This window comes from Haplochromis burtoni, unplaced genomic scaffold, assembly GCF_018398535.1.
Source record: "Haplochromis burtoni strain Fernald_Lab_line unplaced genomic scaffold, NCSU_Asbu1 Contig_154, whole genome shotgun sequence".
NCBI classification, from domain to species: domain Eukaryota; kingdom Metazoa; phylum Chordata; class Actinopteri; order Cichliformes; family Cichlidae; genus Haplochromis; species Haplochromis burtoni.
In genome coordinates this window covers 651,674-667,047 of record NW_024582515.1, presented here as the reverse complement: position 1 = coordinate 667,047, position 15,374 = coordinate 651,674, and the positions used below count along the sequence as shown (strand labels likewise).

At 41.6% G+C, this 15,374-nt stretch overlaps 1 protein-coding gene across 2 annotated transcripts in view; it reads right to left on the bottom strand.

The window, feature by feature from the left end:
• The window catches only part of xpo4 (exportin 4), a 57,344-nt gene that overhangs the window by 23,697 nt on the left and 18,273 nt on the right, over window positions 1-15,374 (bottom strand). For both annotated transcript variants that reach the window (XR_001336700.2, XM_014336883.2), the window contains exon 7: window positions 9,094-9,206. Coding sequence is in view for 1 of the 2 variants with exons in the window: in XM_014336883.2 (XP_014192369.1) it covers window positions 9,094-9,206 (113 nt within the window). In the remaining variant the exon portion in view is untranslated. The remainder of the gene's footprint in view (window positions 1-9,093; window positions 9,207-15,374) is intronic.

The window sequence follows — 15,374 nt, the reverse complement described above, 5'->3', positions numbered from 1 at the left end:
CAGCGACTGAACCATGCGATGTCAGTAATGTCAGTCGCCTCGACTCTGACTATAAGTAGAGATACTCAGCGAGCACGTGCGAGTGAGTGTGTGTGTCCGGGGGGAGTGGATGAAAGCAAGGAGAGCTTTCTGGCACAGGTGATTTTCTTTATTTTGAGGAATATAAAAACACCCCTTATCAGTATATTAGGGATAGCTCGCTATTTAAACGAATCTTAGCCAGTTTAATAAAAACTCTATTCCAAAACAAAAGATCTTCTTTCAAAAGGTTGTAAAGTTCAGTTTGTTCACATCATTTTAAATGGGAACAGGCTATATAATAAACTGATAATCAACCTCCATCCTCCTGAATTTCTGTGGATCCAGCATTTGGCATCTTCTGTTAGTGAGTTCTCATTCCAATTTAATAAGCTCCAAGGCTACGAGAATCTGTTATTGAAGCATCGCATCCCTCCTTGCTCCGTCTTTGTCCTTTAACTTCAAATCGTGATTAAAAGAAAATGAAAACATCCCAGGGAGGTAAACCGGGCAAACGAAGCAGAGATAAGCAAAGATTTGATTTGCTGTGGCCAAAATCCCCCCGGCACCCCCATACTTCAATTAACTGAATTGGAATTGGCCATGATTTGGATTGTGTTAACAATCCAATTCAGGGTAACAGATTTATGGTTCACGACTCACAAATCAAACCAGAAAAAATAAAGAAAGAAATGCGCTCCTGACACCTTTGGCCTTGAAATATGCACATTCCTCCTCTGAAAACTGCTCTTTTGCCATTTGTCTGTAGCTGGGGACCCAGCTCTCATTGCTAATAATGGTCCTCGACATGAAAGCGGGGTCATTTTGACAAAGAACTTTGTGCCTGATGCATTTTCAGGTCTATTTTAAATTTGCAGACTGGAAGTACAAAAAGAAATTGACTTTTAAGGAGCACTAATACAGTCCAGAGGTAGACAAGGAGACGACCCTCAAGGGACTATTAGACAAATTTAAATCAGGTATCATTTTTATACTCAGCTTTAGAAAACTACTTTATGTTACGAAATGGGAGGGTGTAATATCGCCGCGCTGACAAACACTAATAATCCTTGATTATTCCATCACAAATTAAGCACATAAAACATCTCAAGTTGATTCAAAGTCTTGAACTTTGTTTGGTTGTTTTTCCAACACTCTGACGCCCAAAGAGATGCTGCTGCATGTGAAAGAGGCCATCACTACACTGAAAAACAAAATAAACCTATCTTAGCAAAAACTTTGGAGGGGCAAATCAATCTGGCAGATATCTTAAAAATGTGATGTTCACTGATCAACTCGCCAACATAAAAAGGCCTTAAAAAAGACCATAGAAGACAACTATAGGAGATGATTGCAAATTCCTTCCTCGGTTAAGAAAAAAACCCTTAACAAGAGCTAGCCAAGTCAAGAACAATCTGCAGGAGTATTAAGATCCACAATAAAGAGACGTCTACATGACTAGAAATTCAGAGGAGTTACAAAGTGCAATCCATTGGTTACACTCATGAACAAGGACGGCAGATTAAATATCACCAGAGAACATGTAAAAGAGGCTGAAGAGCTCTGAAAAATTCTTTCAACAGACGAAACCAAGATCAAGATGTACCAGAATGATGGGAACCGAAAAGTTAGGAGGAGAGAAACAGGTCTAGATCCAAAGTGCAGCACATCATCTGTCAAACATGGTGAAATCAGTGATAAGTGGCAGGGGAATGTATGGCTGTAAGGAGAACTGGACCACAACTCTTTATTGAAGATGTGACTGCTCATAGACGTGTACAGGGCTATACTCTGCTCAGATTCAGTCAAATGCTGCAAAACTGACTACATGATAATAAGATTAAACGATAACTGATGAAACTAATCTATCAACCATCCAATAAAAGTAACACTTAAAATATATTGTTATATAAGTTCAAGTTCAAATTTTATTCGCCACATGTAGTGACAAGTTGCCCTGCAGTGGAATGAATAAAGCTTGTTGCTGATCACTAGCACGACTGGTTTCTAGATTTATCAAATATGAAATCCTGACTGCAATACTCCCTGTAGTGGAGATTATCATTGATACACTGAAGTTCAAATGTATTTACTACTACATATTTTGACAAGGCACCAAACCTCGACTTTCATTAGAGCAGCTCTCATTAGATTAAACAGGATTCCAACTCCAAAACACACGCTTTTCAGTGTATATCAAAGTACCAAGCTTCAACACCTGACACTATCGTAGATAAATTATGTAGCCAGGGAGAGAAGAAAGAGTGGTAGAGTGGGGTGAGGAAGACGAGAACCAGCAAAGAGAAAAAAATGAAAGAAAAGGACAGGTAGACAAGACGGGGAGAGGATGCAGACGAAGAGCAAAAGAACAGACAAAGAAAAGGAGTGGGAGAAAGGGAAAGGCAGGGAGAAATGAGGAATGGTATTTATAGAAGGAGACAAAGCCTGGTGTCTGTTACCTCAGGGGGCTCAGAGGCTCATCTTTCTGTTTTTTCAAATCAACACAGTGCTCCCAACTTATTGTCTTCGCTCGCTCTTTTCCACCATCACTCTCTCTTCCTCCATGTCTCAGATTGGGTTACTGTCTGCCCGCAGGCCTCTGCTGCAGCCTCATTAGTCCCTGCACTCCACACTGATTGTGTTTACTGGTAAACATGTAATGCTTTAGCGCATGCAGGCTTTTTACTTCCGTCTTTGTGGGTGTCTAGTTGGCATGTGAACGCAATTTCATATCCCAGTAATCTACATCATAATATAGTACATTTTATATAACTTAAGAAACAATAGACAGTAATTATAATTCGGTGCTCGTTTTCGCTACTGTTGTAAATACTGAATTAAAAAGAAAAAAAGACCAAATGTGCACTTAAATTTGCATAATAAAATTGGCCTAGAAAACCTCTCAAATTTGATAAATGTCCCACAGCATATACTCTATCATCCTCTATCTCATTCTCAGTTAGGAATAGCTGATGCAGAGGTTTAGTAGAGAGTCATCCCGTAACCTAAATATCTAGGTACAACTGGCAAATGAGAGACTAAGGCATTTCACAATCCTAGTTACTAAACTTTTGACCTTAACAACCAGCTGGTTCTCAAAGAAATGTGTAAATTTAAATGCCTAATGGCTCTATCATTAGGAAAAAATTGCAAGATTGCAAATAGTTACAGTGACTAACTAGTTACCTAGAGGTTGAGTGTGCAAACCCTCAACTGCTGGGTGATGACATTCGATTGCACAGGAACTGCACAGCTCACATGGTAGGAGGCAACCATTCTCCAACCAATCACAGTCAGACTGAGACAGCTTGGTGAAGGTTTTCAAATAAGTTCCTTCTTATTTACAAATGCAGACGGTTTGACAAACTGTGTCGATCTGCACCAATGAACTCATATATGATGCGTCTCTTTTACAACATGAGACTTAACTCAACTAGGTACCAACTTGTTATATTCTGGTTATATTCAAACTCAAATCACAACAACAGTCACCTCAAGGCACTTTATATTGTAAGGTAGACCCTACAATAATACATACAGAGAAAGACCCAACAATCAAATGACCCCCTATGAGCAAGCACTTTGGCGACAGTGGGAAGGAAAAACTCCCTTTTAACAGGAAGAAATCTCCAGCAGAACCAGGCTCAGGGAGGGGCGGGGCCATCTGCTGCGACCGGTTGGGGTGAGAGAAGGAAGACAGGATAGAAGACATGCTGTGGAAGAGAGACAGAGGTTAATAACAAGTATGATTCAGCGCAGAGACTGTTATCACACAGTGAGTGAGAAAGGTGCCTGAAGAAGAAATACTCAGTGCATCATGAGAATCCCCCAGCAGCCTCCACCTATTGCATGTATTCCTAGATGAAAGCAAGACCCCTGAGCGTCTATGTCATTATGCAGTTAAATCCCCGACCTGCAACAACAACATCATTATTTGTGGAGGAACTTCAGAATTTCTGTTTCAGATCTATGAGGCAGTAGAAGTAGTTAATAAAAATTGCCAACTTGATCCAATTCAATTGGAAACAACCCAAAACCTGACTGGTTTCATCCTAACGCATCAACGTCACAACAACAAACTGGTCTCAGTCTTTAAAGCATCCATTTCAAAGAAAACAAGATCACAAGTCGACTGCACACTGCTGCAGTAATTTTGGTTGTGCTGCCGTCCCCAGTCACCGTTTTCCCTAATGTGATTGGAGCACACAATTCACACGCTAAAATCGGCTTCATCACTGCTGCCAAACAATGTAACCTGATATCATTTCAGCTTGTTGTGAACCTGAAAAAACACAATAGGGAGCTGGGCTAGTGGTCTGCTGGTGGGTTAGTGATGCATCGGTGCCTAGAGATTCCCAGATTCCACAGAGGCTGGAAAAGATGAGATGTTACCATGCAACGTTGGAAAAACCTGAGTAATCGCTTTGTTTCTCTCGTGACTTCTTCTATTCCAACTCCAGCGTGTCACGACAACCGCGACTAACTACTGCAACTTTACCGACTGTTCTTATCAACTAGGAAATAATTCGATATTATGTAACTAGAGATTTGTGTTGGATACATGTCTCAAGTTTTGAAAGAACAAAAGGAATATTAGATTATATGTGAGTTTGTGAAGCTGTGTGCCTGTGCTTTCATTTTTATTCCTGCGTGTGTGTCTACTCGTGATGAAATAAACCAGATGCATCTGATTTCATTGCATGATTTATGTTAGTGCGAGGGTACATAATCACAATTTGATGCTGCTCTCTAAACACTTGGAGGCAAACTGAAACTAAAAATACAAACAGCAAACAACAAATCCATAGTTGGGGGGCCAAAACCATACGTGCCTCCGCTTGTGTGCGCGACCCTTTGTGCTGCCTTCTTTTCTGCTCTTTCTTTTTCGGTTGCAGTGGCAGGGTGCGCCGTGATCACGAGGTGCTAAAAATCGACAAAAGTGGAGTGCGTTTATTTTGAAGGAGCAATCAGTGGCGGTTTCTTCCTTTCAATCTCCAGCAGCCCATTTATCCCCAAACCTCTCTCACTGCTGAAAATTGCATCCACAATTCCCTCCCTCTAAATTGTATTTGTCTGCTCCATCTTTTTCTATCCACCAAGATTACCTCCTTCCATTCCTGCACCTCCTCTAATTTTCTCCTCGCTCTCTTTCCCATTTCCCTCATTCCTCCTACTGTTTGTATTTTCTTCCCATCTCTTGTTTCTTACCCTCTTCTCTTCATCCATCATCCCCCTTCCCTGAATCTCACAGCCATAATTGTCCCGAGCTAAAGCGAGAAAACAGATAAGTGCTTTTCTCCAAAAAACCCAAGGGGCCAGAATGACACTTGGGTGGACTGAGCGTCTTTTCAGCAGCCGAATTGCTTCGACGCGCTGCATAATTATCAAGATGACTTCTGAGATATGTGCTCGTCCTCTCAGCCAGAATGGAGATCTCAACCTCTGCTCTGGGTGGTCACTAATCATCTGCCTCCAGTATTATCTCATTGGTTTGTAGATTCATTCTAGTAATTGTCAGTGAACTTACAGACTGACTCAAGCCACTTGCTTTAATGCCTGCCTTTGACTTTTATTTAGTTAACCTGCTACTTCCAATCTATTGCTGTTCAATTTAGACCTTATTTGCATAGCTTTATAACTATTAACATTACTTTACTTTACATTACTTTTGTAATTACTGACCTAAAGAACCATCCGTACTCTTATAAGCTCTGTCCCCATTAAGGTCAGATTTGTTATAGTCCACATTCCAGGCAAGTCAAAGTTTAACCAGGAAGTCATTCTGTAAAGTTTAACTGATGTTTATAACACACAGTATAAAGACTAATTTTTAGTTTGACCCTTTCTTTCAAGGTAAGTTTCAGCTACTGTGAAGGACTGCGGAAGTTCTTTGTGATCACCTGGCAGCTTGTGTTTCTTGCTTCCTCCTTCTATATAAACACCGTCGCCGGTTCGATCCCTGGGCTCTCTGTCCTGGTCGTTGTGTCCCTGGGCAAGACACTTTACCCTACTGGTGTTGGCCAGAGGGGCCGATGGTGCGATATGGCAGCCTCGCTTCTGTCAGTCTGCCCCAGGGCAGCTGTGGCTACAACTGTAGCTGCCTCCACCAGTGTGTGAATGTGAGAGTGAATGAATAGTGGCGCTTTGGGTGCCTTGAAAAGCGCTATATAAATCCAATCCATTATTATTATTATTCCTGATGTATTGTGTTCACAAGATTTTAAGAAAACTTGACCTCTGACCTTGAGGTTGAGGCTAGCGAGACTCGAAGACCTATGGTATTAATTTGAAAATCGTACATTGCCTCCTTCTTGAGTTCTGGGATTCACAAGCTTGCCTGCCTGCCCACTGTGGTGACAATACCCCATCAGCCTTTTACAGCTTAGGGGGTAAACAAAAATAAATAAATCAACAATATGTGCGATGTCTCTGATCAACAACTAATATTTTTTGTCTGCATTCACAACAGCTTCTTTTTTTAAACTCACAGCACTCATAAGCAGGGCAAAGGAAGGGAGACTGACAGGCACCCACCCACAGACAGAGGGAGACTCGCAAGAGGATGAACTGTGTGTGTGTGTGTGTGTGTGTGTGTGTGTGTGTGTGTGTGTGTGTGTGTGTGTGTGTGTTATGGTTGGGTTACTGTGGTTGTTAACAGGGGCCCCTAATCCTGGGCTGGGTTCTAATCCTGCCACTGGACTGTGACCCTGATGGCGCGTGTCTTCAAGACCCCCCCTCGACACACACAGACACTCTTTAGCCTGTTGCCACTCAGGGACACACAGCAGCTGAGACAGCAGAGTATCCCATTAAAGTGAATAAACACACCCAAACACACCTCAGATCCAAACAGAGGGTATACACAAACATCTAGTGCACAAGCTCAAACTGTCAAACTGACATAATCCCGTAGAGACGGACGTGTGTTAGCAACACACATGAAAATGCAGACAACACAAGAAGGATGATGGTGCAACATACGCACACAGACACGCACACACCGGCAGCTGACATCTCCACAGCAGCCTTACAATAACAAACAGTTGAGCTACTAGAAATACCGCAGCGAGAGATGAAACGGGAGGTCTGACAACTGAAACCGACGCAAAAAGCCTCCCGCAGATTCCAGCAGCAAAGAGAAGCTACGGAAAAACGACAAATATTTTTATTCGAGCCAAACGGCCGCGATCAGCCAATCAAGTCCTTGATTAGGCTGCTGTAATTTGTACAAGAAAACTGTGATTACATCCACTGCTTAGCGCCAATTACAGTTAATGGTGATTTCTTTGTGATCAAAGTTGTGACAATCAGAGGGAAAACTTTCTGCTGTGTAGAGAGAAAAGAAGAAGAAAAAAAAAGACAGACTGTCAAAGAGTGGTAATTATCAGGCAATGCAAATGAGGGCTTATGAACAAAACATGAGTGTTTCACCAGTTCAACAGCAACAAAGCTCTCCAGACACAGCAGAGGAAAATGACAGGATTGTAGTCGCAGCTGAGAAAGAATAACTCAGACCTCTGGCCAACAGGATATGCAGACATATAACCAATGAAATATCGCATTCAGAATAATTCACAAATAAATAAATTATGACATTTCATTTTTCACATCTTAACGTGAATCACTGAACAACAACAACAACTCAAACTCAACTATATGGTAGTAGTTCTGGCATTGTGGACAAATGCTAAATCCTGATTTTTTTTTTTTTTTTAAAAAGCCCCAACTTTTCAACTGATGGAAGCATAAAGTGCAGATGACTTGACATGAATACAAAAAAAAAGAAAAAGAAAAAAGCATGCCATTATTAGGAGGGAGGGTCCCTTTGGTGGTCACGTTCCCTTAAGATTTTTTCATGTTCACTGGATTGAATCAAATAATTTCTGCAGATTTTTCAGTTTCTTCTTCAAAACTCGTAAACTGGATTCAGATCTAGAATATGGGGAATTTTCCTGATATAGTTAAGCTTTTGAAACCAGTGAGAGACACGATGCTGTAAAATGTTGGAAGTAGCCGCACACTGTAAAGAATAACACCCAAGATAAGCTGTGGCACCACAACAACACTGATCTGTATTATATGCCCTAAAATATAGAGAGAGGGATCAGCCAGAGTCCAGATCACTGGTGATGCAGATGTTAATTCTACCGTCTGTAACCTAAGCAGAAATCAACAGTCACCCATCCAGGGTTTCCCAGTTAGCCACCTCGAGGCTTGATGTGTGACCACAACTGTAAAAACTAAACAATCGAAGCCTGTCAGCTCTCGGCAGTATGTCTGCAAAAGAGCCCACAGCTTCAGTAGCGTTTAGTAGAGATATAGAGGACAGGTGGAAGATAAAAGGAAGGAGCCACATATGGCAGCAGGCAACTGAAAGGCTGTACAGTGAAGCAGTATCTGGTAACTGGCTGCCAGTGAGCATAGATGGATGCTGGAAGGAAGAAGAGCTGACCAGTTTGTTCCAATCCTCTCATCCGCACTGTGTGCTCAGCCAGCGTGGGCCGTCTCTTAAAACACACGGAACAAAAATACACATTTACTTCACCGGGCGGTCCTCTGGACAGTAACACAATAACACGACCCCACGGCAAAGCACTCATAAATCTACTTAATGGTGCATTCAATAAACCCACAAAGCTAGTGCAAACTTAAGATGTGCCAAACGAGGCGGTCAAACGAAATCCTTCTGCCCCCACATGAAAAGACGAGTTCTCTCTCTTTGCTTATAATAAATAAACCGCCTTCTAGGGGTCAGGAGAGGAAAGGAGGAGACAAGAACAACACAATAAAGAGACAAAATGACTTTGTTTTGGATGAAAACTTTGGGGAAAAGTCTTCTGGTGTAGTGGTGATTCTGGTGGAGGCAACCATTGCTATACAAGTTTCATCAGAAGCTACTGTAACAACTTCATGCATGCGAAAGTGTGCAGAGGAACTCATGATACTTCACATCAGGGTTTAAGGTTCAAATTCAGGATCAAACACTTCAAAATAAATTCAAATAAAATACAACTTTGAGAAGCTGGTAGAGCTCTGAGAAGAAAAACAGAGATCCAGCATGGACGGGATACTCACAGTGAAGAAGAGGTCCATGACACGTGTGTCCAATAGCGCTTCCCTCCAGGTCTCTGTGGGCTTAAGTGTGACGTTCTGCGTGGCCTCGAACATGGCGATGTAGTGGCGCCCCAGTGAATCGCCGCCAGTTAAGGCCAGTAACAGCATGAAGAGGAGGAGGAGGAGGAGAGGGAGGAGTACCACACAAAGAGCACACTCTCAGTTGATATTCTGGTTTCGTTTGACTGGCAGCAGAAACTTGTCAATTGTTAACCAGCTCTTCCTCTCATTGACCCTGTCAATCTTTATTCCACGAGTTTTTGTTTTTTCTAATTTTCTCACCCTGCCCTCCTTGGTGGCTTTGTTTTCTTCGCTCTTCCTTCTTTCTCCTTTGTCAGCTCTTCATTTGCCACAGCTTTTACCCACACAGTAAATCTCAACTTCTTTCTCACACTTTTGCCCACTGTCCCTCTCCCTCCATCTGCTTTCTCAGACTTTCCCCGGTCTTTACCCTCTGACTTTGCCTGACACCTTCTTCCCTTCTTGTCCTCTTATTCACCCCTCTTCCTACCAGCCCTCCCTTCTTTCGCTGTTTTCTCTCTTCTGCTTCCTCAAGATCTGAAAAGCTCCAGACACACTCTCGCCGCAGCCAATCCACACTTGGCCTCTTTGTCCACTCCTCTGCAAGACGTCCTCGAGACTCCTTACTGCCCTGAAACACTCCCCCTCCCTCCTCAGCCAATCACTTTGTCCCTCCTTCGGACTGCTTCCCAGTCCTGAAACCAAGGCCCCCCTCATACTTCTATCACACTCTGTCCTCTCATGTCAATCAACACTCTTTTCCCTCATGAACATTTTTAAGTTGTACTCCTTGGTCCTAACATGACACTTTCTCTCTCCTTGTCCGCACAACCCGACCTTCTCATTTGAAACCATCATCTTAAACCCACAATCACTCTCTGTTCCGAAGGCTATAAAAACCTTTTCATCTTAATGTCCCTCGTCTCCTTTCTCCCAAACAAATCTGTTTTCCACGCTCTCACAACACACAGTCTCCTTATTTAAGACTTTCTCTGCACCCACAAGCTTTTCACAAACCCACAACACACACACACTCTCCCTGTCCTTATTCCAAAACTCTAAAGACACATCCACAACAAGCTTTTTATTTTCTCCTTAGCTCATCAAGAACAATCCTTTTTACTACTTCCCTTCCCTAGGCCAACCGGGGCTTTTCTCTCTCCTTAACCAAGCACCTCACAAAAACCCACAACACTTTGCACTCATCAGACAATTTGTCTTGCTTTATTAACCACCATCAAGAACCACTTCTTTGTTCCTTATCCCCCCAAAAATAATAAATTTGTCTCCTACTGTAAAATACATTTTCACCACAAATCAAACAACAAGTAGGTTCCTTCTGTTTTCTGTCCTCCTGGCTTTTGGAAGTGCAAACAATCTCTTACCTCACTAGAGAACAATCCATCAAACCTCTCTCTTCGTGGCCTCTCTGCAATCCTCCCTCCAACGCCGGCCTCGTCAAAACAAACTCCCACAGGAGACTCAATAAACCTGAGATTATCTGTATATATCAACAGCTTCACAGCTTCAGTTGACGCTTTTCATTATGAATTAATTTACTGAATATTTTTCTAACACATTCTCTCATAACCTGCTTAAGCGCATGGACAGATGGATTTTTCTGACAGAAAACAAAAGACACTATCCCAGACCAAAGGATGACATCAAATATTTTGTTTGCCAGAGGAACGGTTTAAGGCCCGACCAGAATCAGCTACAACTGAGGAGAACCATCGGCTTTCATGTGTGAAAAATTTATTTCCATAGTTGCTACCAACTGCTAAATCCCAAGTTAAACCCAAAGGCTAAACTGGCCTATCCATCCATTTTCCTAACTGCTTATCAAATTCAGGGTCATTGAGGGCAGGAGCCTATGTCAGCTTTTACGGGGTAGGGGGGTGGACACACCCTGCACAGGTCACTAGACCTAACACAGAGAGTCAGACAAGCAATCACACTTACATTCAAGTGCACAGCCAACTTTGAATCATCAGTTAACCCAACATGCAAGTATTTGGACTGTTGGGTTATACAGGAGAACCTGCGCAGGCACAGACAGGACGCGCTAACTGCACACCCAAAGCTGCACCCTCCCCTCACATGAAACTCAGGGACACACAGGGTGGAGAAAAAAAAAAAACCAACGAAAAAATAACTTAAAAACAAACAAACAAAACAAAACAAGATTAAAAAAAGAAAAGAAAAAGAAAAAAAGCACACCGATCCATATCACTACCCTGCGGCTCAGTGACAGCACAAGGAAACTTCCATAGGAATGTTTGATCAAAGCCAAACGGCGACAGAGGCTGGCAAGGTCACGCATTCCTGCCACACCAGTCGACAGTCACTCCCCGTGCACACACCCCACCACAACACACCACACCACACTTCTCGGCACAGAAGTTGGCACCTGTTTAAGGCCCTGTGGGATTGTGTGTGTGTCCGTCCATCCAATGATTGGCTTTCAGGCTACTTTAAAAATAGTCGTGGCGAGGCACAGGACCTCTAACTGAACCTTAGGGGGAATGAGAAAGAGGTCAGATAAGTAGTGAGTGTTCCTCAATGACTAACAAACAACTGGAGTTAACCATTTCATTCTGATTAAACAGTTTCCTTTCACGATTAGTTCCTCTGAAAGCCCCTCTTAACTTGATTTTAAACACTCTTTTTTTGTCTAGCTTAAATGTCAGTTGTCATGTTGGCTTTATAAAACTAACCAAGGTTGTTGCCTTTTAACGTTCCTGTCATGTTCTAAATCAAATTCCTGTTTGTCAATCATCAGTGAAAAAGCCCAGGAGAAAAAAATATATATTTATGAGGCCAGAGACAAAAGAGAGAAGCAGGTTAACGCGTGGTCCTAATGCAAGTGCGGCTAACTTGCGACACGCAACTAGACGCAGTCTCCACAGGGAGGGACCACCTCTGTGATAAAGGCCGTACAAACACTCCTAAAGATCAAATGACTGAGACTAAACTCACAAAACCTCAGGAATGATAACTACACAGCTACTTCAGACATTTCATGCAGATGGACAGAGCAGTGATGCAGTCTGACAGGCAGAATTAGAGGAAAACTGGAAGAAATGTAACTGGTTTGAACCCTCCACTGTATTGGATTAAGAGCAGATTATAAACACTAGTGCTCAGGAATACATGTTATCTTTACAACTTCCAAGCAGATGACTGAAAATAACTTGGAAGCAACTTTCTAGGAAAAAGATAACATAATATAGCCAAGTGCAGCATGCTTATTAACACTTTTTATACCTGTGCAATATCCTTGTAACGAAATGGAATTTTAATTATTTTATTTGAAAGTAAATATTTAAGGGCAGGCCTGCTAAAATAAGTCAGGTTCTTACAAGAACATTTTCTCCTCCTTCTACATCTTTATTTAATAGTCGCCATGTTGCTGTGCACGGTGTTCTTTTATTCAACTCTTCTTTTACTTTACCAATATTAATGCGATAAAGACTGTTTTCCTTTAACTTACAAGAAAAAAAAAAATACATGCCATCACTATTATAGGCAATCACGACTGTACAATCACTGAGTCTGACTTAACGGAGTCTCCTCTCTGGTAAAATACCTGGAAGTTAGGTAAAGTTAAAAGACTCCACTACTCGACTACTTGCAATGTAAGACGGGGAAATATTGCTTGTTTAACCACAAAATTACCAAGAAATTACGCAGTACTTAAAATTACTTACAGAATAATTTGTCACCCTTCCTGTAAAACACCTGACATTAAGTAGCACTAAAATGACTCGCGTTACCTAAAATTACAGCATAATTCTTTCTTTGTTTCCTGTAAAAACATTACTTGTTAACCCCTTATTGCACTTTACCTACCTTTAAGTATTTGTAGGTGAATATAATGACATTACATTTTTTATATATTTGTAATAACTAATGTAATTTATGACCGTTAAGCACTGGCTATTAGTATGGCATGGCTCGTGCATGCTCTCTGGGTTTACTTATAGATGCGGTACACCCAATATGTCCTTTGTGTAAAAGAAACTACGGACAATTTTTTATTTCCTCACTTAAATACGATTAAAACATTTATGTACTTTTCTAAAGCAGTTACATGACTTCAAAGTTACAGTTTGAATACCCACTTCTCACTAACTGCTCACGCACTTCACGTTCACTGCTTATAAACAGAGGAGCTTGCTGAGCTGACGAGTGAATTTACAACTTCAACGGCTCTTTTAAAAACAAGAGGGGAAAAAAAAAAAGATGGTGTGGTTGAGTGTGCGTTTGCGTGCGTGTGTGTAGCGTACGTGCCTCCAGGATGAGTAATATACATGGAGTGACTAGGACATGTGGCTGTGGTTTGGTGGGTTTTTAAAAGACATCACCTGCTACTATATGAACTGTTCCAGCAGGTTCAGGAATAACCAGAGTGACATGTCAGTTTTCCCACTGCAGAGATAAGATGTACTGACAGACGCACGCACACACACAGTAAACCACTGACCACAAGAGTTTAAATCAAATACAAATGAAGAGATTTGAACACCCAGAGCTCTCACATGTAGCTTCCAAAGGTGCCATCATACAGACATTCAAACCAACTTTGTAACACCTTCATTAACTCCAGCCAACAAAGAAACACTAATAAATCAGAAACAGCTGGCTGTTCAGCACTCGTGGATGCACACTACCTCAGCCCAGGTATTGTGCATCAAAGCAGCGCTCCCCTCTTCGAAACGTGAAGGAACACAGCTGCAGTTAAAAACCATCCTCTTTCGCTTCGTGAGCTATAATTCAATGCACACTGCTGAGCAAAAAAGCAACCGCACGACTCAAACGGAGCAAATGTGGGCAGATTCCTTTCATGGCGTACTGAGCAGCTGAATTATGTGCACTACAAGTCCAAACAACACAATGTTTCAACGCCAAATCTGGTTTGATGATTTTGTTACCACATGCTACTCAAAGTGAACAAACTATAAATTTAATAATATGAACACTAATGGTACGTTGTCAGCTCCTTTACAGATTTCTAGAATAAAAAAAACAAGCGTTAACAGACCGAGGGTCTATTTACATTTACCAATATTTCAACAGTAGCCAAGGACAAATCTGACTTCATCATTCTAGATAAGAAGTTCAAGTGTCAGAAAAGTTATTACATTTTGTTTTGTGTCATTTCTTGCTGTGCCTCCATGAAAGCCTAAAAAATGTTTTTAAATAACACTGTTGGCAACTAATGCTAAAACTAAACTCTTCTTATATGAAATTGGTGGGATCCTGAATTTTATGAACGCTCTGTAAGATGTTTCAGGTTGTAACACAATAAAAAGAAGCATGCATCAGTCTTTTTCTGTTTCAATTGAACAAGCAAAGCAATTTATTCACAAAATAAATTGGGGGACGCAAAAAAGGACGATGCCAGTGAGTTTTGTTTTGTCTTCTTTTTTTTTTAAATGCAAATAGCTAAACCAGTCAATAACATGGCAGCAATTCATTGCGTAAGTACACAGACATGGTCAAGACAACCGACTGGAGTTCAAGGTGAGCAGCAGAACGGTGAAGAAAGGTATTTTAAGTGACTTTGAATGTGGCACGGTTGTTTGTGCCAGTCGGGTTGGTCTGAGTTTTTCTGAAATTGTTGATCTGCTGGGATTTTCCCACACAACGATCCGAGTGTTTACACAGAATTGTATGAAAAGGGAAAAATATTCAGTCAGCAGCAGTTCTCAAGCCGATAGAAAGACTTGAGAACTACAGAAAACCACAGCAGGTGCCACTCCTGTCAGCTAAGAACAGGAAAGTAAGGCTACAGACTACACTGGCTCACCAAAATCAGACAACAGAAGACTGGAAAAACGCTGCCTGCTCTGATGAGTCTCGATTTCTGTTGTAACATTCAAATGGTAGGGTCAGAATCTGGTGTAAACAACATGAAAGCATGGATCTATCCTGCCTTGTATTAATGGGTCAAGGTGCTTGTGGTGGTGTAATTGTGTGGGGGATTTTTCTTGGAGCACTTTGGATCCCTTAGCACCAACTGAGCATTGCTTAAAAACCACAGCACACCAGAGTACTGTTGCTGACCATGACCCTCCCTTTATAACCATAGTGTACACATCTTCTGACGGCTGCTTCTGATAGAATAATGTGCCATGTCACAAAGCTCAAAGCATCTTAAACTGTTTTCCTAAACATGACAATGGAGCTGATTGCACTCAAACGGCCTCTAAATTCAC